Source organism: Gymnodraco acuticeps, unplaced genomic scaffold (genome assembly GCF_902827175.1).
Source record: "Gymnodraco acuticeps unplaced genomic scaffold, fGymAcu1.1, whole genome shotgun sequence".
NCBI classification, from domain to species: Eukaryota; Metazoa; Chordata; class Actinopteri; order Perciformes; family Bathydraconidae; genus Gymnodraco; species Gymnodraco acuticeps.
This window is the reverse complement of record NW_022991911.1, coordinates 137,506-159,973: the sequence shown is the minus strand read 5'-3', so window position 1 is coordinate 159,973 and position 22,468 is coordinate 137,506. Positions and strand designations below refer to the sequence as shown.

Genomic DNA, 22,468 nt, shown 5'->3' with positions numbered 1-22,468 from the left:
AATGTAATCATATATTTCCGTCATATATTATAAAAACAATATTTCCGTCTGAGTCAGCTTCTCGAGCCGTATCTGGCCGTGCAATACCTACTGTATGCAGAAGTCTTATTTTAAGCAACACATTAAGTTGACGAAACACTCACATGTAGCTAATTAAAGTCAGATCACTCGTGTCTTAGATGGGGCAGTGATATCATAAAACTGCTGTACCATTGATTCAAACACTCGGTAGTTTATTTATTTGTTAACCAGTTGTTCTGTATTCTCCTTGCAGCAACCATGTGGCTTGTATCCTGGATTATATGTTTAAGTCATGGAAGTTTAAAGTTCATATTTGTCTAATATTAGTTTACTTTTCATTAATGAAGTATGACGCTTGTCCCTGTTTGTGATTGGTCAAATGTTGCTAACCCCGCCCCTTTCACATGAACGCGCTCTCAGCTGGAGAGAGAAACCGTGGCTTGATTTACCGAGTTGATAACCAGCGTCGTATGACCGCTTAGCGAGATCTCGTTTGTTTGGGTTAGTTAAGATAACTCAAGCATATCCAGGGTCTGTTGAACTGGCTTCGTAGTACAGGGCACAGGTGGCTGCATAGCAGCGCTAATGTCAAAGACACAGACATTATATTTTTCTTTTACCAGGATGCAGTGCCAGTGACACAAATATTTGGGAAGGCTTAGCCTTCCCTAGCCTACAGTACCCGCCGCCCCTGGGTATAGTCTTGATTCTTGTGTTTAAACTTTTCGCTCCGTATTTTGATGGTTCGGGTGTTGCAATATACGTTGGTCAGCGGGACATTATTTGTTGACGCACAGGTGGCCCGAGGGGACGACATGAGCCGAGGGACCAGGCATGACATGAGCGTCAGTTCTGAAGTTAGCACGGCTAGGATGTTGCATTGTCTCTTGTGGAACATTACAAGTAAAGTATGTGAGAGTAAGAGTGTGTGTCGTTATTATCAGTATAGCACACAATACATATTGAAACATGGGCTGTCGAATCCTGGATTTTGCATTCATTCGTCACTTCTTTTTCAGTTATTTTTTTTACCTATCATGCAAAATGCACTTTTGTACGTCTTTTATTCATGACTATGTGTCCCCGGTGTGTCAGGGAACTCACCAAGTGTCAGAAAACACAAACCTCTCTCTTTTCCTCCAAACCCAAATCTCTAAAAACGGGGCTGCAATGGATCTGATACAGACTGATCCAGATTTGAAATTCTCTGACGTCAGGAACGAGGAGCTCCACCTATCAGCGGAATGTGGGGTTGGGCCACGGCCGTTGCCGCTCGAAAAGCGCTGGATACGCTGTAATAAATAATAATAATAATAAATTATATTTAACCCAAAGACGCTTTACATTTGGGAGGGAGGGTAGACAAACAAAACAAAAACAAAACCAAAATGAAACAAAAAAACACAGAAAAACAGTCAGGAGGAAGTTGGTTGAGAGGGGTTTTAAAAAAAACATATATTAAATAAAACAAAATCTGTAAAATAAGTGACGAATGAATGCAAAATCCAGGATTCGACACCACTACCATCAAAATACGGAGCAAAAAGTTTAACCACAAGAATCAAGACTATATGAGCTACCACTAAATTACCATTAAAAAAACCTGGACGTTTAGTTTTCGTTTTAAACATCGTTTTAAGGTCTAAACATTTCATTTAGAAATGTGCATTTCACGGTGGGGGCGCATAATTTGACACAACACCGATCGTTTTCCCTGTTTAGTGAGTGTTTCGCAGCGCGAGCGATTACAATTGGGTCTTCGCCGACCTCTGGTCTCAGACCCTAATAAATGTGATTTATATGGCGCTTTTCCTGGTGCTCAAAGCGCTTAAATGGTAGGAACCACTAAGTAATTTCACTTGCAGTACTGTATTCATACAGCAAAATGACACTTTAGAATGCAGGCTATTTGATTCTTTGTAACATTTTTGCAATCATTTCAGCTGACACACACAGGAAAAGGTGCAGCTGTTGCTCAAGATCAACCGTCTTCTTTCTTAATCGAAAGAAAGAGGTCTGATGTAATTTGTTTGAAAGACTTCTTTGGAACTGCATCAATAATGATTTACATCACTCATACTGTCATTCATCATGTCCTCAGTTCTAGTGAAGCCGCACAATGAAGCAGGAAGTGAAGCCAGGAGCTGTGGAAGTGTGCGCCCTGGAGGATTTCACTGAAGCACTTACAGATCTCTGACCTGCCGCCCAGCCTCTGATATGTGAGGTCCTGGCTTCTCAGGACTAATGACTCTGGCTTGCATATCAGACCCGGTTCGTGCTATAAACAGGAACATATGACACAATAAGGATATCATTTCCTAATCCAACTTTCTCCTGACCCATTTCAGTTTCATCTTTATATTAAATGTATTTATTTTGCAGTAGGTGGTCACCTGATTTAGGAAAACAATATATAGTTTGCTTTTGATTAATGTATTAAGCTTAAAAAGCATTTGTGAACTGTTAAAGGTCCCATGTCATGCTTTTCTGGTTATTACCCGTCCCCTTGTGTGTTATGAAGGTTTTAATGCATGTAAACGGTCTGCAGAGTGAAAAACCCTCAAAGTACACCCTGTAGCGAGTAAAACTCTAACATACAAAAGACCTCCCCGAAACGCCTCGTTAGAGATTTCACATTTCCCATTGTTTACTTCCTGGGCTCTCTGACGTGGGGATACCCAGAGGCCACACCCTCTGCTAGCCTTTCACGAAACAAAGCTTCCCAAAACCTTTCAGCGATTCATGCCGGATATGTACAGCGTAGGGCACTGAAGAACGATTTGGGTACACAACCTGTAAGTATTCATTGTTGTTTGTGTATTTATGATGTTTAAAACAAACAAGGTATCTACCACGACTGTTTAAATGGGCAAACGTTTTTCGGGCTGCTAAGTTGGGATCGTGGAGAAATGCTCTCCGCAGATCCATTCTCACAGCGTTATCAACCTTTTTCTTACTCAATATCAAGCCACACTTATTGTTTTTACTTCGACTGAGTGTTTGTGTGTGCTCAGGATGAGTTTAGCTTGTTCTCGCTGTATCGCTGACACGGAAGCCTGTCTGCTCCTCACAGCAGATCGCAGCAACGAGCCTCTCAACGTCCCGACCAATCAGAGCACACTGGGCTCACAGGGAGGGGGGGGGCAGGAGCTCCAACAAGCCGTTTAGGACAGAGAGTGAATACCGGTGAATACACATACTTTACAGAGATGCTGTATGAGAAACCAACCAGGGATGTACACAGTTTAATACTGGCAACTTCTTATTATGGGAAATACGAAAACGTCTTTTAAAACTACAATTCCCAGTAGAGATGTGCCATAGATAGAGAACATGTTGCAAAACACACAATAGCCAGCATGTGTAGTTCTGGGGACGGGGTGGGGGAGGGGGTGGACCCGTTCAAATCTAGTTTTGAACCCGTGGTTCCATCCCATTTCAAAGTGTTGCTCGACGTAACCCTCGGAGCACACTCAAACATCCAATCACAGAGCTTGAGGACTATCACGGGTTTGTCAAGCGAAGCGGAGAGAATACTTACTTCCAGGTGTAATATTCTCTAAAGCAAATGAGCTGCTCTGACCCTCGGTCCTGACGGACTCCAACTTATGTTTATTAATCAAACAAATAAATAAACACAAGGATAATTATGTGTTATTGTTGAGTAAATGGAGAATTGCACAGGGGAAAATAACGTATCTATGCCACAATTTTAGATGCGGATTTTGTTAAACTAATACGTTTGCGCTGTGGACCAACACTATAAATTGACGGGGAAGGGGGTAGCAATAAAGATAACACCATTAAACAGTTACACAACATAACAGAAATAATATCGATAGCAGCGTCCCTAGCAACCACCTTGGTAACAATGAAAACGTTGAATGGACACAATTTCCTGACGTAATCTTCGTAATAACTAGCAAACTAAAGATCATGTACATCCACTGCACACATAATCTGAAATAACAACTCTATTTCTCGCATCAAATGACATCAAAACACATTTTAATGGCCAAACTAACTTTAAAATAGGCATTTTCCACCGAGAATAAAACGAAGTTCGGCCATGTTTTTTTTTCTGCAGGGAGAAATGTGAAGATCACGTGACATAGACGCTAGCCATTGGAATGAATGGTGAAAAAAAACGTAGGGATCTTACAATTTCAGAGGCGTTTTTGTAGAAATACTACGTCCTACGTTGTGGACCAACGTAGTTATTACACGTTTAGGTGCGACTGGGTTGGAGAAACCAATGTGAGTTTGGAAAATTGCACAGTATAAATCTATTTTAGTAGACCTCAACAATGGAATTATGATCAGTAGAAATGGCCATGGGACCTTAAATGTTACTACATTTTAGATATGAAGTATGTTGGTTTCTTCTTTTTCTAAGGTTAACATTAACATATACTTAAGTAAAAAACATCTTATTGTTATTTATTTTCTCTTGTTTTTATTTGCATTGCATTTGATATTGAGGTAATCCAACAGTAACAGAAAGTAATCAGATTACATTCCTTTATATTGTGATACTCAGATTATGTTACTGGTTAGATGTTTTGACACGTAACTATTTATTGTAACAGATTACATGTTTAAAGTAACCCTCCCAAGTTACTAGTTAGACGCTTTTATCCAAAGCGACTTACATACTCAATACTGTGGACAATCCCCGCAGGAGCAATTTGGGGTGAAGTGTCTCAGGGACACAACGACATGCTGACTGCAGTGGGGTTTGAACCTATGCTCCCTTGATCCGAACACCAACGCTCTATCCACTGTGCCACATGCCTCAGTTTGAATCAGAAACACTGAATCTCCAGTCTTGTGTAAGAGAGTTACTCCTCCGTGTCCTCCATGTTTTGTGGTGTCTGCAGAGTCCTAACATCCACTTGTGTTGTCTTCACAGATAAATGTTACCATACTGCAGATTTTCTCTCCCACTCACTCTCTGATTCTGTAAACGCAGTCTAGTAATAAAAACAACATTCGGCATGATGCATGCATGAGCACTTAGAGCAGGGGTGCCCAACCTTTTTTGAACCAAGAGCTACTTTTAAAGTTGCCGAGATCTACCAGTCCAAATAGAGGGGGGGGGGGGGGCTGGGGTGCTAGCGAACTGTCAACTGGGGGGGAGCCTCGCTGCGGGGAAACGGCGGAACTCTGTCGGTGCAACTTCAATGATGCCTTTTAAAAACATAACAAATTGAGGGCGGTGACGGCCGTCAGCGAATTGTGCCGGTGTTGTGTCACATAATGCCCCCCTTGTCACGGGAACGCGCATTTCTAAATCTTTTTTTTATCATTATTGTTACGTCCTGTCTGTATAAACGTGCTTTAAAATGTATTGTTTAATTTTACATAGTTGTCATCTAATAATCGAAATATATGTTTACAAATGTTACATAGTCTTTGTCAGCATATTATTATATGCTATGCGTACAAAATAAAAGTGTCACATTCATGAAACTTGCTCCATTTATTGGTAACAGTCCTTGAACCATACCCTGAAAAATGCTTGTGGGTGGGATTAATAGAAATCTCTTTTGGGGGGGGGGGCATTTATGAGCCAGCCATAACTTCCACCGCTTCCAACGCTTCTCTGCCCATTGACTTTTAATGGGGATGACGTCACTTTGCCTCGCTTTTCGCCGAACTGCATTGTGGGGGAGCGAAGCGAAGATTTCCAGGATTTCCAGGATTCAAAAGTTGAGCAATGTTCAACTTTTGAAGCTGAGCTGGAAGCGTCAGCCAATCAAATCACGTTTATGCAAATCTGACAGTAGAAGCGCTAGCCAATCAAACCGCGTGTAAGCAGGGAGAACCAGACCGCAGTTCATTTCCTCATATTCCAAACGAGAAATTACGGTAGCAAATCACCCGGTTCTTTACGACCAGAACTATTAACGGGATACAAACCGGAGGAACCAGGCATGGAGGGAGGTGGCAGAGACAGTGGGTGAAACTGGTAGGTTTTCGCCTGTTTGGGGAGTTTATATATATATATATATTGCTCGGGGTTTTTTGCTTTGTATGTCGGGGGCGGGAGATTCATGTGATTGGTTGTTGGTCGCGTTGCTCGCAAAAAAATCCCCAAGCTTTCAGACACGCCCAGCTCCAAGATTTTCAAGATTTTTGAAAAGCTGCTGTGTGGACGTAGCGTTAGAGTGGAGGACAGTTTGAAAATTGCCTTCATATTTTTTTTAAACTGCCATAATTCCCAAACCCTACATTCCTGAGACATAATTTTTCATGACAAACGTAGGAAAACATCTCGTAGCTTGAAAAATTACAAATAATTAAGCAAAAAATAATTAAACAAAATGCCTCTTGAGGCAACACATCCTCACTCCCAGGTCGGCCTATGTTGACGTTATGTCAAGTTCCCTGTCGGCTTTTTCCAACGCAGGGGTGGGGGCCTTAGCGTCCATTTTCAACGCAAGGGGGGTGCCCTTCGCGTCCATTTTCAGCTTTCCGGGATGTCCATATGCTTCTATAGACGCTCATGGAAGCACGGCATTCGTTTGTGTCGGCTGCCCTTAAAGGCAATGTGAGCGTCCATTCTCATTGGATAACGGAGAATTGTACACCCGGAAGTAAGTATTCCCCTTACTGTCGATTGATTTTACAGTGATATCTGCACTACTCATCGACTAAAAAACACCAGATTATCCTTGTTAATTACACAACATTGATTGGTTTAAATTGTGTGCAATGCTTTTGTATTTTTCCCCTTCGATTCGGAGAAACAAATGTTTTTTCTGAGTAAAGGATGGCAGAAGACACTACACTACCCAGAATCCCCAGCTATCGTTTGGACTACACCATGTGCTCTGTTTGACAAACCCCGTGATAGTCCTCAAGCTCTGTGATTGGAGAGTGTGCTCCGAGGGTTACGCCGAGCCTCGAACAGCACTTGAAATGGGATGGAACCACGCAGACTGTCCAAAACTGGATTTGAACGGGTCCACCGCGTCCCCCCTCCCCCACCCTGTCCCCAGAACTACAAATGCTGGCTATTCTGTTTCGCAACATGTTCTGTATCTATGGCACGTCTCTACTGGGAGTTGTAGTTTTAAAAGACGTTTTCGTATTTCCCATAATAAGAAGTTGCCAGTATTAAACTGTGTACATCCCTGGAGGTTTAGGGGATAGGAAACACTCACATTTAAAACATATAATTAATAAATGGGTGAAAATTGCTTGTGCCCATAATGGGCAGCATTAATATATATATACACACATGCCAGCTAAGGTCAGAAGAGCTTTATTTAACAGCTGGTCTTATGTTTGTGACCCCTGTTGTTAATTGATAACATTACATTACATTACATTAATTGATAAGCCTGAAACATGCACTTGTTAAGGTTCAGAGGCACATTTTGCAAATATGGCAGTAGCCATCGATCAGCTTAAGATAAGATATACTTTATTGATCTCAAGTTGGAACATTTGCGTTACATCAGCATGTGTAACAGTTAAATATGCAGTGGTGTTTATTTGTAAATAATTTAGTATAATCACACAAATTCTGTGTTTTATATTCAACAATTCTGTGTTCTTTATTTATTGATTGTTCAATACCTGACAAGGTCGGAGATGAAATATCTACATACATCTTATAAGAGTATAATACATTATGTATAATATCAGTTCAAATAAGTGCTTCAACATAGTTAACATTGCTGGAGGTACGCACAAATATTGATAGATGTCTTGTAATGCACTATTGAGGAACCTGCGACCCAAGTTTTTCATTCAATGCAGAACTACACCATAGTTGTGTAGGCCTATATGATATGTCAATAAACCTTAGAACATCTTGAAATCTTGAAAGGGATGTGCAAAATAGTCATTATATACAGTCTTTAATTAACTATTAGTAGAGAATAACGAGTAATGAATATACTTTATAGGGATCCTATTAATATCTAATGATAAAAATAATGAAATTCAATAACATGCTTTAACCACTAGGTGTCCCTTTATATCAGCTGTGCACCTTTATGGTGTAAATACAGCCTATCTACCAATTGGATCAAATATAAAAGTCAGCCGAATTAGTGTTGATACTGCAAGGAGACGTATTGTGTGAAAAGAAATGTAAGATGTTGTTTAATGGCTGATATATTTATGATCCACGTCACGTTTTCAGTTCCTCATGTTTGTCTAGAAGTCTTCTCATCAGGGCTCTATAAATACAGAACTACGGCAGATATGTAATATTTAATGCAGCCGAACCGTGTATTACAATGCCGTTATGTGATGACTTTCAAAGAGAAAAGCAAGCACACTCGGAATAAAGTATTATTGTATTTTTTTTAAATGTTTTCGGTCTGTTTCCGGTATTTGTTAATGACGATGTGCTGTGAGATGTGAGACTGGAATTGCACAGGGGGAAATAACGTATCTTTAGATGCGGATTTTGTTAAACTAATATGTTTGCGCTGTGGACCAACACTATACATTGACGGGGAAGGGGGTAGCAATAAAGATAACACCATTAAACAGTTAAACAACATAACAGAAATAATATCGATAGCAGCGTCCCTAGCAACCACCTTGGTAACAATGAAAACGTTATGGACGCAATTTCCTGAAGTAATCTTCGTAATAACTAGCAAACTAAAGATCATGTACATCCACTGCACACATAATCTGAAATAACAACTCATATTTCTCGCATCAAATGACATCAAAACGCATTTTAATGGCCAAACTAACTTTAAAATAGGCATTTTCCATCGAGAATAAAACGAAGTTCGGCCATGTTTTTTTTTTCTTCAGGGAGAAATTTGAAGATCACGTGACGTCAAACAGAGCACATGGTGTAGTCCAAACGATAGCTGGGGATTCTGGGTAGTGTAGTGTCTTCTGCCATCCTTTACTCCAAAAACATATTTGTTTCTCCGAATCGAAGGGGAAAAATACAAAAGCATTGCACACAATTTAAACCAATCAATGTTGTGTAATTAACAAGGATAATCTGGTGTTTTTTAGTCGATGAGTAGTGCAGATATCACTGTAAAATCAATCGACAGTAAGGGGAATACTTACTTCCGGGTGTACAATTCTCCGTTATCCAATGAGAATGGACGCTCACATTGCCTTCAAGGGCAGCCGACACAAACGAACGCCGTGCTTCCATGAGCGTCTATAGAAGCATATGGACATCCCGGAAAGCTGAAAATGGACGCTAAGGGCCCCCCCCTTGCGTTGAAAATGGACGCTAAGGCCCCCCCCCTTGCGTTGGAAAAAGCCAACAGGGGACTTGACATAACGTCAACATAGGCCGACCTGGGAGTGAGGATGTGTTGCTTGAGGGCATGAAGTGACAACAACTTTCAACATGCCTCCATTAAAGCCCATTGTAATTTCAGGCTGACATTTCCTCACGGTAGCAGCCTGTTAGTGAAACTGCCAAAAAGGCCACATTATTAACCCGAAAGTACACACAAATTACACTTCAGATACTCAAGTTCCTTGACATGCTTCACGTTTTGAAATGTCACAGATATCTGTTACGGTTCTTCCACAAAACGTTCACATGTAAGAGGTTCATCTCTCATTCAGAACAATGGAAACCTTTGATCTCTACAGAGCTCGTTAGCTCAACTATAAACACCTGTGTCATGGAACACGATGATGTCATCACACACAGGTGTTGTGTTTGAGCTAACGAGTGGTCACTGGAGTTTAACAGACTGTCTGAGCCTATTCTTTTCTGTCTGATGGAGACTTCATACTGACTTCAACATGTTCCACCTATTTTATACATTATTGTGACACACAGCTGTCGTCGTTAGCTCAAATAGAAACACCTGTGTCATGGAACACGATGAAGTCACATTGACACGTTTGGTAACGATGCAGTCATCAACGCATCTAAGCGTATTATGGGGTGTCATCAAATGCCGTTGCCATGGCGACAGACCACTCGCCATGAAGCACGATGTCGCTGTAAGTCCAATGGACACGGTCCGATCGTCCCCCAAACTTCGCTTGTATATCACCGGTCCATGCCTCAACAGCTCTACGCCAAATCTGAGATCTCACCATGTGCCGTTTCCATGGAAACGCATCCCTCGCCTTAAAACACGATGTTGTCGTGATACCTATGCAAATGGTCTAAAACAGCACCAGACTTCAGATGACAGTTAATGGTCCAGTCCTTAACATGTCTATGTGCCATTAGTGAGTTTTCCTCAAAAGCTGTTGCCATGGCAACAATAAAACACGATATCGCTGTTAGGGATTAATTTAGTCTTTACTCAGACATTTAACCTTATTTTGTGTGTTGACATGTACGACCATCCCTGCTTCTAATCTCCCGTAAGGAATGTGTTGATGGAGTCGTATGTGGATACTAGGTTTTAGAGGGAGGTTTTGCGAGTGTGAGAACGCTAGCTTCTAAGCTCCAGAGATGGGAGAGACATCTCCTGTGTCTGCAGATGTGTTTACGCCATGGTTTACGCCCATCCCAAGCTACGGAGCCGCAGCTAGCCCCCTGCGGCTCCGTTAGCTTACATACAAATACAGAATTTGTATGTAAGCCAATGTTCATACTCGGCGCTCTTTTTCTGACTGGCCGTTCCTGATACGTCTATCACACGGTGGTAGAACTTGAGTCCAGAACTCAGCTTATTGCTTATCTCATAACTCGGTGTTCGAGTCCTTTCCTTGAAAAGACTACTCATCAAACAATCGGCGCGGAGCAGATTCAAACCTTCAACCACGCCACTGGGTGGTGCTCCAACACGATGCAGCCATCAACGCATCTAAGCGTATTATGGGATGTCATCAAATGCCGTTGGCATGGCGACAGATCATTCTTCATCAAGTTAGTTCAGAAGTTTGCAGTTCAAATATTCTGCTGCTTCTCCAAGCCTTTTCACTTTCTTTTCTTCTCTCATCACACATTCAAGCCCCCAGTGTTCATGTATCATTTCAATCTAAATTCTTCACTTTCTTCTTGCACATTACATTTCAGCATATTCAGCGTCAGCTTTTCAGCATAAAGCATTCCCACTAGCAATTTCTTCAGGAATTGCATTCTCTAGTTAATAAATTGCTATTTAGTGTAAGGAAGCGAGGTCACTAAACTTTAAAACCACAAACACTTAGACAGAAGATGATAAAGATCAGGAACACAATCAATACAACTGGGGTGTCGAGGTGTCAATCAAAAACTGTTTTATGTCTTTGCCCAGGTTTGCTATCCTCTAGGGTTAAGGTTTCTATTTATGTGCATCAGAATCCTGCCTTATAGATGCTATGTGTTCGATTTGAAATGTTTTACTAGATTTTTTTTCCAAGATCCAAGTTATTTGACCAACTATTCTATCAAGACATTAACACAGTTTTCAATTCAAGCTATCCTGGGGTTAATTTTTTTGCAATGAAACTTGTTACATATATTTTTCTTTGTAAATAAAAACAATCTGTGAATTATCTTCATTCCCTTCATGTCTAGAAGGGGACATGTAGCTCTTACTTGGAAATATCCAAGGTCTTCAGGATAATGCTGTCCATCCACAGTCCATACAGCAAGTTTACAGCATTTACTCTTATGACAGAGAACTTATAGTTCCTGTCAGGTTCAAGGAGGCTGAGCTGTAGGTCATACGACTGGCATGCATATATAAGTTTGGCATTGTCAGCAGTAGTTGGATGACAGCTTTCTATGTGGATCTCAAACATTTGGTACAGCTCCTTAGACGATACGCATGCAACTTCCCAGAACAGATGCACACCGTTGGATAACACACTGGACTTGACCCGGTCAAAAATCACCGGCATCTTGAAGGAAACCAATGCACTAAGCTGGAGAGTGTGAAGGTTGCCTGTATTTGAGGCAAGCTGGTTCTGCAGGTTTAGTGGGCCGCAATTCCGAGTCAATCTGGTATCAACATCGTGCACGTGCTGCCGCGTTTGCTGGATCTTCTGCTGCATGGAAGCTGCCATGTCACTGTCCACCAAACCCTGTTTATACTTCATGATGAAGGCCTCCAGCTCCCGGCAGCTCCTGGTGATCACTTGGTACAGCTGTCCCATCACAGTGAGCAGGAGCGTGACTTGGGTCCGGCTCAGAGCCATGGCCCGCTGCAGCCTCCGCTCGTCAGTCAGAGAGGACACCGCGGTGTCCAGAGGCTGCTGCCCCTCTGCAGCTGGCACTTCATCCAGTCGGATCTCTAAGTAGAACGAGCTTCTCTGCAAAAGCCGCAGCTTTCTGTGCATCACCTTGGAAATACATCACATAACCTGGTATGTGCTCAACATTTCATGATGACATCACTCAGACAGTTCATTTTTCACTATTGAAAGTTTTTACTCCTGCAAACCCATACAGGTGTTTCAATCAACGGCTAGTAAGACCGTAGTCAGGCTGATTTTAGGTGTAGCCAGGAAGCCTTTGAACTAATAACTATAAGTTTACAATATACAATATCCTACAGATAACAGGCAAGTGAAGGAGCTGTCAATCAAACACAGGGCCAATTCCAATCCACCCCCTACACCAGTGTTTCTCAAACTTTTTCATACCAAGGACCACTTAACCAATAAAAAAACACTCGCGGACCACCTAACTCCACAAATATCCAAAAACACATCGTTTTTTACAAATCGCATGAAAATGGTACAAACAAGTGGCCACATGTGTGATGAAGGTGTTTATCTGGGCTATATCATGCAATCGAAAATGAAACTTAAGCTCGCTCCATTGCGGAGATATTCCCGCGAGAGTGCGGAAAACTTAAATTTATTTATTTATTTCAAATGTGAAATGTTACCAATATACTCACGGACCACTAGGGGGCGCTCACGGACCACACTTTGAGAAGCACTGCCCTACACCCTACCCCTAGACACTACCCCTCCGTTTGCGCGTTCGCGCGGAGGGTCCGCCACATTAAGTGCTGTTCCAAACCAACAAATGTGGAGGGGGAGTGGGTTATCAAGCCCTCAAACAGCGAGTCTGCATCGGTCCTGACCATAGACTGTATATATAAATAGACGTAGTGTCAGTGACGTCACCCATAGGATTCTGCAGAGTTGCCGTGAAGCCCTTAGTAGGCGGAGTCGGCCACTAAAGGCTCGACTGTGACGTCAGAGTCTAATCCCGCCTGCTCCAAATAAGGGCAAAGAGGCGGAGCCGAGGCGGGACCTGCTGCCTCCGAACTGGAAGTAAACAGAGCTAGCTCAGGCTAAGAAGCTAATTTAACATGAAATACATGCATACCAAGTTACTGCTAACAGTGTAGTTCCCCTATATAAACGTTACATTCATAATCAAATGAGACAATCTGCAAGAGAATTCGCTATATTTTGTTGAGAAAAAAACACGTTGAGAAAAGACGGACTCCACCGCCCGGACCTAACGGAGCCGCAGTGGGCTAGCTCCGGGACGCCGGCTGGAGCTAGCCCCCTGCGGCTCCGTTAGCTCCGACGGCCACCACTGGGATAATTGGGTCCCCTATTAACATTTGCTCCCGTTTAACATTATGGGCGTCATAGCCATAGACTATAAAAGTCTTACCCAAGGCTGAATCATAAACTAAAATGTATATGTAGGCTATGTATAAAGGGTTACGTCCTTAGCTGGCTAATAAGTAGCAAGCTAAGCTACCAAGCACACAAACACCTGCGAACGGGGTTAACATGTATAATATTATAATTTTAGACTTCTTGGAAGTTCCGTTAGTACATTCAAGCGCACAGCACAAAATGTTAATTGTCTGGTATTTGTAACAATATTCCCTAAAAGGCACAAACACCACGAACACGGCTAAAGGGTGAAGTACAGTAACTACAACTAACTAACGTTGTAGCATGTGACTGCAACTTGTTCTTGTTCGCGGACGACTCAGCCCTACTGGTCTCTGACAGGAGCAGATTGCAGGTTGAAAAAACCCTCAGCTCCGAGCTCGGCAGAATCTGCACCTGGCTCGCCGATAATAAATTATCATTACACCTGGGTAAAACAGAGTCCATTCTCTTCGGTTCGAAACATAATCTCAGCAAATCCGACGACTTCTCAGTTGCAGTGGGCGACATTATTGTCACAAGTAAGAAGGAAATTACATACCTAGGATCTATTCTTGAGGCAAACCTCTCCTGTGACAAAATGGCATCCAATGTAATAAAAAAAGTCAATCAAAGAACTAGATTCCTATACCGGATCTCCTCTCTGGTAAACAAAAACACCCTGAAGACTCTGGCAGGAGCACTCATTCAAGGGTACTATGACTATGCTTGCACGTCTTGGTACCATAGCACCTCCAAGGCGCTAAAAATCAAACTTCAAACATCGCAAAATAAACTGGTCAGACTACTGCTTGACCTTTCATCTAGAACCCACCTCACCTCTGCCCACTTTGACAACCTAGGATGGCTTAGAGTAGACGACAGAGTACAGCTACTTGCAATGGGCCTGGTCTACAAGATCCACTACACCTCTATGGTACCCATGCCATGTACATGGCACTTTGAATTGCCTTGTGTTGAAAAGTGCTATATAAATAAACTTGCCTTGCCTTGCCTTGCCTTACATGTCAAAATTCTTCCCAAAGGTCAAGGAATACCATGATCATAACACCAGAGGGAGCTCCACAAATCATGTGAAACCCAGATTTGGCACAAAAAAGGGGGAATACACGTTTCGCAATTATGCCACATCAAGGTGGAACGCTCTTCCCACAACTGTAAAGGAAAGTAAAACTATACTTACCTTCAAAACCTCTCTTAAAGAGCACCTTCGGGGGAGAGCATTGCAAAACTGGCCCCGGTAATGGTACAAATCTCAACCTGTCGTTCAATGGACAGCTTCCCCCCCCATCTATGTATATACTCGCATTTTAGACTCTATTACTAACTGTATATCTGTAGACTTGGTATGTCTTAAATGTCCGGTTAGGATGTATTAGAACGAAATCTAAAATGAAAATTGTAAATAAGCAATCTGTATGTAAAAAACTACCTGTATGTAAATTGTAAATAAGCAATCTGTATGTAAAAAAACTACCTGTATGTAAATGGTAAATAAGCAATCTGTATGTAAAAAAAACCACCTGTATTTAAATTGTAAATAAGCAATCTGTATGTAAAAAAACTACCTGTATGTAAATGGTAAATAAGCAATCTGTATGTAAAAAAAAACACCTGTATTTAAATTGTAAATAAGCCATCTGTATGTCAAATATGTCTTATATGTCTTAAATTATATGATGAATTGGAAATGGGGGACCCTGATGTAAACAAGACGAAAGTCTTTCTCTGGTCTGCATCCCCTTAACAATTGTATGTTTTGAGCTGTACTGTACTGTACCCAATATACAAGCTGTTAATAAACTTTTCAATCAATCAATCAATCAATCAATCAATCAATCAATCAATGGTTGTAGCCAGAGCCATATAATAGATGGCTCTGGTTGCAGCCTAGCAGAGAGTGGACAAGTTGCTGTTAGCTGACAGTGAGGCATACATGTCCATCAAAGTGACCACACCCTAATTTATGCAAAAGATTTAAGGCTTAATATTAATTGAACAGATGAGTTGAGAAAATATTCACCCCCCACACAGTAGTCATGAAGGGGGAATCTAACTATACAGAGAATATGGTTTTTTGAACCACGATGTAAACATGTTTATTTCTGCTGTAAAGTTGGGCATTTTAACATGGGGGTCTATGGAAATTGCTCCCTTCTGCAGCCTGCTCCTACTGGCCACTAGATGAACTGCAGTGTGTGGCACTTCCGTATTGGCGTCCCGGCTCTTCCCCAGGTTGCATTCCAATAGTCCATTTAGCTTAGGAACCTTCCTAACGGAGTGAAATGACCCGGAAGTACGTCACTGGCAGCCATGATTAGTGCCGTTCCAATTCTCCAAATGAAAGGAAAGGAGGTTTCAAACTTCCTTTATAACCTCCTTTAGCTTAGGAACCACTGGACCTCCCTACGGAGCGTCCACACTACAGCTTCAAAAAAAGCTTGGAGCTGGGCGTGTCTGAAGCTTGGGGATTTTATTCGAGCAACGCGACCAACAACCAATCACATGAATCTCCCGCCCCCGACATACAAAGCAAAAAACCCCGGGGATTTTATGCGAGCAATATATATAAATATATAAACTCCCCAAACAGGTGAAAACCTACCAGTTTCACCCACTGTCTCTGCCACCTCCCTCCATGACTGGTTCTTCCGGTTTGTATCCCGGTAGGTGAAGAGGGTCTGGGGTCATACAAAACCGGGTGATTTGCTACGGCGATAATTAGTTTCTCCTCCATCTTTTTTTGAAATATAGAAATGAACGGCGGGATATCTCTCCCAGCTTAGACGCGGTTTGATTGGCTAGGGCTTGAGCTGTCAGATTTTCAGAAACGGGATTTGATTGGCTGGCGCTGGCTACTCCGGCGTCTCCTACGGAGACGGACCGCTATGCTACCCACAATTCAGTTCGGCGAAAAGCGAGGCAACGTGACGTCACCCCATTCAAAGTGAATGGGTAGACGCGTTGGAAACTGTTTTTGAAGCTGTCGACGCTGTAGTGTAGACGCAGCGTAACCGAAAGGAGAGGAGAAAATGCTGCCCCACAATAAATTGCAGCCGCAGCATTTGCCATCACAACAGTCGGCCGTTCACGGAAACAACCGATTATGACCGAGAAATGATATCATGAAAGTTACGGTGCTTATTAAGCATTTTAAAACGTATGTGGTAAGTTGCCAAAGTGCTTTTTTCTGAACGTTCATCAGTATTATAATCAAAAAGAGAAATATGAACGTTAGTTTTTACTGAAATGATCAAATAAAGTCAACATCTCACAGTCTTCACTGAGCTGTGTGGGGTTTGTTCAACTTTTAAAAGATGTTTGAATGGTGATATACACAGTGATAGATGTTAAGGACTAACGTTTATAATAAATACATTTGTTTTGGTTTTAAGATCTTTTCATACAATCATACGTATTGGGATCATTTGTATTAATGTGGACCGGAGGGAGAGGGTGACGAGCATAAGTTTCACTTTCCTTTTTTATTTCAATTCCAACTTTGGTCATGAAGAATATGTTTCTCTGTTGTCCACGTTCATAAAGCATAAAACAACAGCATCAGAGCACGGTGCAGAGTCTCTAGATGAGTTTACAGTAGTCCCTCGTTCTTATTGAACATCCATGTTGTAGTCCGCTGTATAGAGAACTGTAGTTTCCATAGTTTCCCCACAGCAGCAGACGCACATTCATGACGTCCGCTGGCGCATCATAAACACGTCGGATAGTGAAAGTGCAGTCGGATTCTCTAAAGTACCGCAGTCTCTTCTCCTAAGTCCTTTTGAATTCTCCTATCCACTATCCCTTAACCCCGTGACGTTTCACTCAGAGGTCAAGGAATAGGAGATAGGGTTAGAATTTAGGAGCTGTTTTTTTTTTTTATCGGAACGCAACCCCAGAGTTTGCCGCTTGGTCCTGACTTCACCTGCTGCCCTATCTGACCGGACACAACGCTGTATGTGTCCGTCAGGAAACACGCTGTTTACAAGTAGTTCCAGCAAACATCCACTGATAAATTGCGATGTTAACAACCTCATGATAGCCTCATATGTTTTAACTTAGGATCATACCTGTGTTTAGTCTAGAAAAAGGTAAATGTGTGCATTTTATTATAAAGTTGTGTATATTTACAGACTGTTTCAAAAACAAAAAAGCTTATAAACATCAGGTTTAAAACTAAAAGAGTTTTACAAAAAAGTAACACAATTAAAGATGTTTTATTTGAGTTATTAATTAGATTTTTTGTCAAGGAGATACTGATTTGAAACCGTTGTTACATACAGTTACGGCATTTCCTGTTTCTGCCGGAGAGAGGGGAGTTTGTCCCAAAGGTTGGATGGTTTAATCTATACCAAATAATTAAAAAAATGTCCCCAAGTAATGTGTTTCATATCCTGAACTTATAAAGTAACTAGTAAATAACTCTGTAAAGTTGAGTAAAAAGTATAAAATGTGCTTCCAAAATGTAGTGCATTACAAGAATAAAGTAGTATAAAATGAAAGTACCTCAAATGTGTACTTAATTAAGTACTTTGGTAAATGTACTTAAATACTTTCCACCATTGTCTAATGGACCTTTAACAGTGTTAACAGTTGAGTGAACAGATGCCTCTCATGGAGGATATGACAGGGTCCAGTTAGAGCTCTGTGAATGAGCCGAGTCCAGTGGGACCAGCAGGACTTCACCTGTGGATGTGAATCATTTATGGCTTCAAGAAGCCTAAAGCATTCAGAGTTTTCATCGTCTTCACAAGAAATTAGTTGATTAACGTTGGAATGCTTGTGTTGGTCACATAGCCATGGGAACATATTGCAAATGGTGGGTGCTGTGGGGATGACACCAGGGCCGGTTCTGACCAATTTGCTGCCCTATATGCAAGATTTTAGCTGGCAATGAAAAATCTACTTTTCCCCCCGAACTAGACCGATAGGGGGGGGGGAGATTTGGTTTCACACCAAAAAGATCTGGACTAAAGAGTTCGGGGGGACTAAGTACCGGGGACAAGTACCGGCTAAGTACTTGGTCTGAACTCTTTAGTCCCGTAACTCTCCTAGTAGATTGCGTTCTCTCCGGAATAAGTCCCTGAGGGAGGATTAGGCAAATGAAGCCTCTGACGTCAATTCTTCTTCTTCTGCTTTGGGTTTACTGGCAGGCCGCAAACAACTTCACGGCATATACTGCCACCCGCTGTACATGAGGCGTCTGTTCATCTTCCTCAGACATGATGGAATTGACTGAAGTTGTGGTTTTTGTGCTCATGTTATACAGCTTGATAACGAGTTAATCGCCAGAACGCCGACACCTCCTCATCTCCCATGTTTTCTTTTGTGTTGCCATATGTTAGTCTCTCTCCGTTGGTGCGCTGGGCTAATGCGAGCAAATAAAATGGCGGCTTCACAAAACTTTTCGGAATTTTACGGGCCGTGGTTTGCAATTCGCCCAGCCAATCAGAAATTGTTAGCGTGGCCGACACACCCTCGAACCATTTCCTCCCCAGGAAAGTACTACCTCGCAGACAGGGACTATCTTGGGGTGAAAAGGTTCGCGCGAACTAGGCCCAGATCCTTTTTTGTGTGAAACCAAATCTCCCCCCCTATCGGCCTTGTTTGGGGGGGAAAGTACTCCGGTGTGCAAGTGCTAAATGAGGACTTTCTTGTTCCAACACATTACTTTTTTTTTAGCTGACTTCTATCCAAAACCACTTACTGCTAATAAACCATGGAGATACAAATCCAGTGATTCAACAATCCTGCATTTTCTGTCACATATAGTTGAGTTTTGACTGCTAAAAACTTGAAGGTAAAAACTTTGTCCATTTTGTCCTGAAATCATAGATTGAAAAGATTGAGGCAGACATGAGTTGCATATCCACAGACCTTAGGAACAGTGGAGAGGTGGAATCATGTGACACACTGAATGTGCATCAAGTTCTGGTGACATCACTCTTACTGAAGCATGTCAACAACTGGTTTACAAAGACAGTTAGTGAAGACATCCATGATGAGGACACATCTTCAGTCATTTTCATCTGGAGCCATCATCAGGTAAAAATGTCAATTCCCACAATACTTTGGTTAATGACCATATTATAATAGAAAGAATAATAATAATAATGCTAATAATTTCCCTCAGGCACATGTTCATGTTAGTCATGTTCCAAAGCTTGCCGCTGTATTTACTCCCTCCATCTGACAGGGGGGAGCCTCGTTGAGCTGCAAGTTCACTCCGTCACGGAGTGGGAGTGGGTAGGGTGTGGTTTGGAATTGGGCCACAGTCTGTGCACGCCCACATATACCCGTGTGGGTGAACTATGGGTGTGGAGCGGCCTTAAACGTACTTGTGCTCGTTAAAGGCCTCGATTTAATTTAATATATGTTTTAAATGAAGATTTATATTACAAAAAAAGTAATAATACAGAAGTACATTGCTCATTCTGATTTACATTGTAATATACTTACCATGACGGAGCTGTCACTCGGTATGGTGCTGCGCAGATGAAGGATTTGGTTACAGAGGTCTGGGAGGGTCCTGATCTCCTGAGCTGCACACTTCACTTCTTCCATGGTAACTGTTACACACATTCACATCATTCATGTGCAGGTTGTGGGTTAAATGCAAAATGCAGGCAATCAAAACAAATTGTGTCAATGTTTGGCTTTGCATTTCATCTGCAAATGTATTGTTAGAGCATTTTCTAAGACAGCTGTGAACGTTTTTCTTCTTCCATATATAATCGACCAATACTGTCATGAAGTACATACTGTGGGAATGTGTAAAAATGAAAATGTGGTAGTGATGTTTACAGACAGAGGTTGGTTTCTCATTTGTTTTGCCTTTTTTAATTAATAAGAAAAAACTAAATGCTGTGGGTCGTTATCGTTCTAACTTTTACAACTGTGTGATGGTGGAAACAAATTGATAATTACAAGTGAGACTTTTTAGGCTTTATTTTTGAAGCTTTGGTTAAGGTCTTATAATGTTGTTTCGCAAGTTTCAAAGTTATAAAGTCAGTCACAGAAATATAGCCAGAAGAAGAAGATAAGGTGAATAATCTATATTTAAAATAAAAAAGTAGGTGTAATTATTATTAAAATACTAAATTAGCCTTATAAACATTGCACTTTAGGTTGTTATATTTTTCTTTTATTAGGCCTATAGACCTACATGATATTTTAAGGTGAACAACCAGGTTAGCCTGAAACAGCTAGCTAACAAGCTAATACCAGGCATAAATCATACACCAAACACTAAACTACACAATACCCATTAGCCTACTTATTATTTATCTCATGTAATGATAATCAAGCCTACCTTCTCACCTCTGTTTTACTCAGGGTTCCTGTAAAATAGTGTAATGGCAACTCTTGTTTACAGTTAAATTATTCATCTGCATGGTTACGGTTTATCTTCCACGGTAACAGAATGACAGCAGCAGAGAGTAACTAGTAATAAAAAAAACATGGTATAACCCAAGTATACTACACATTCACAAACTCAAACACGTATAACCTATACATTATTCGAATACAGACAGTGTGTTTGATTACAAAATCCAATACAAAAACCAATACTTTGGTTAATGACCATATTATAATAGAAAGAATAATAATAATAATGCTAATAATTTCCCTAAGGCACATGTTCATGTTCTTTGTTTTGAGTGATAAATAGAAGAAAAAGAAGTGTGAAAAAGAAGTGTAAAAAAGTGATGCCGTCTATGTTGTAAGCATTCAACACATCTACTGTACGCTGAGGCATTAGGGCGAGGTCAGCACAAACTAGAACAACAGCATTTCAGGAGGAGTCAAGTTGTTCTAATACACAGTACAGGAGAAGTGGCTTTTTTGGCAACCTATCTATCTGTCTTACATTCCTTAGTTGTTGCTCCATCTCACTTCTTTTTTTGGCAACAGAACTGCATTCCAAATAACCTGCAAAGACTTACTAAATGTCAAGTCTTTTCACCCACCTGGATAAAGCTCCCAATCCCATGATAGTGAGAACTTTAGAGGAAAGTGCTGAAATTGACAGGTTGATACATGACTGGTATCGTAAATGGACTGCTTCAGCGCCCTCACAGTCTACCGATAACATATGTTGATACTCTGCAAGGCTGAGTGGCATTAGTTCAGTGTTCACTGCTGGTCTTGTCTTCTTATATTAGCATGATAGATAAAAAATAAATGTAGTCCACCCCCCCATTTCTCCACATCTGTCCGCCAAAGACAGTGTTTTCACTTGGCTCTGCCAATAGCTGAGCAGTGATTTAGCCAGAAGTATGTAAACAGATATTACTCATTCAGCCTAAAATACACCCGAGCATCTGCTGAAACAATAACAGCTCACAGACCGTTTCTATCAGCTGCTTCTTAACACCACACACATCTTCAGATGAGCCTCATCTTCTGCTGGGGTTTCCACACACTTAGCAAACTGCACAACCACAGTGTGTTCATGCCCCAGCCATTTCCCTTTCTGTTTCCTGTGCTCACCTTTCTGTCTCTGTGGAGCTTTCTCTCTCATCACCTCTCCTTTATATAAACCGCAGTGCTTCTCTCACATGCACAATATTTGTCCTTCATTACTTTGGAATTGTGGTGTGAGGTTTCTTGCCACAGACTAACTTCACAAACTTTTCAAACAAACCTTTTCTCACACAATTTTAAGTGTATTATAATACAGTTATTAAGTTGTGTGTCTGTTGTAGTTCTTATTTTTTCAATTTTCAACAATTTACACTCTAGAGTCAGTCAAGTCCAGAATGACCTGACTCTGGGTCAGTAGCTATGGGACCATGCCCCCTTTGCAGCAAAGCTGCATGTGTGCAGAAAGCTGCAGAGAAGCAGATTCCCAGCAAAATGCTGCCGTGATTAAACGCCATATCATGTTCAAAACCAC

The 22,468-nt window shown here is 41.4% G+C and overlaps 1 protein-coding gene across 1 annotated transcript; it reads right to left on the bottom strand.

Annotated features, from left to right (window-relative positions):
- Positions 1 to 11,514: 11,514 nt before the first annotated feature.
- On the bottom strand, positions 11,515 to 20,133 carry LOC117535607. The gene is made up of 2 exons (XM_034200132.1): positions 20,029 to 20,133; positions 11,515 to 12,264 (listed from the first exon to the last, which is right to left on the bottom strand). Exons 1-2 carry the CDS (start codon positions 20,131 to 20,133, stop codon positions 11,515 to 11,517), a joined length of 855 nt encoding a protein of 284 aa, XP_034056023.1.
- Between the last annotated feature and the right edge of the window lie 2,335 nt (positions 20,134 to 22,468).

Excerpts from the sequence above, each read along its gene's own strand:
- LOC117535607 (XM_034200132.1), bottom strand. The coding sequence starts at position 20,133 with ATGGAAGAAGTGAAGTGTGCAGCTCAGGAGATCAGGACCCTCCCAGAC. Across the intron at positions 12,265-20,028 it reads CGAGTGACAGCTCCGTCATG|GTGATGCACAGAAAGCTGCG; the intron begins GTAAGTATATTA and ends TGTATTTCCAAG.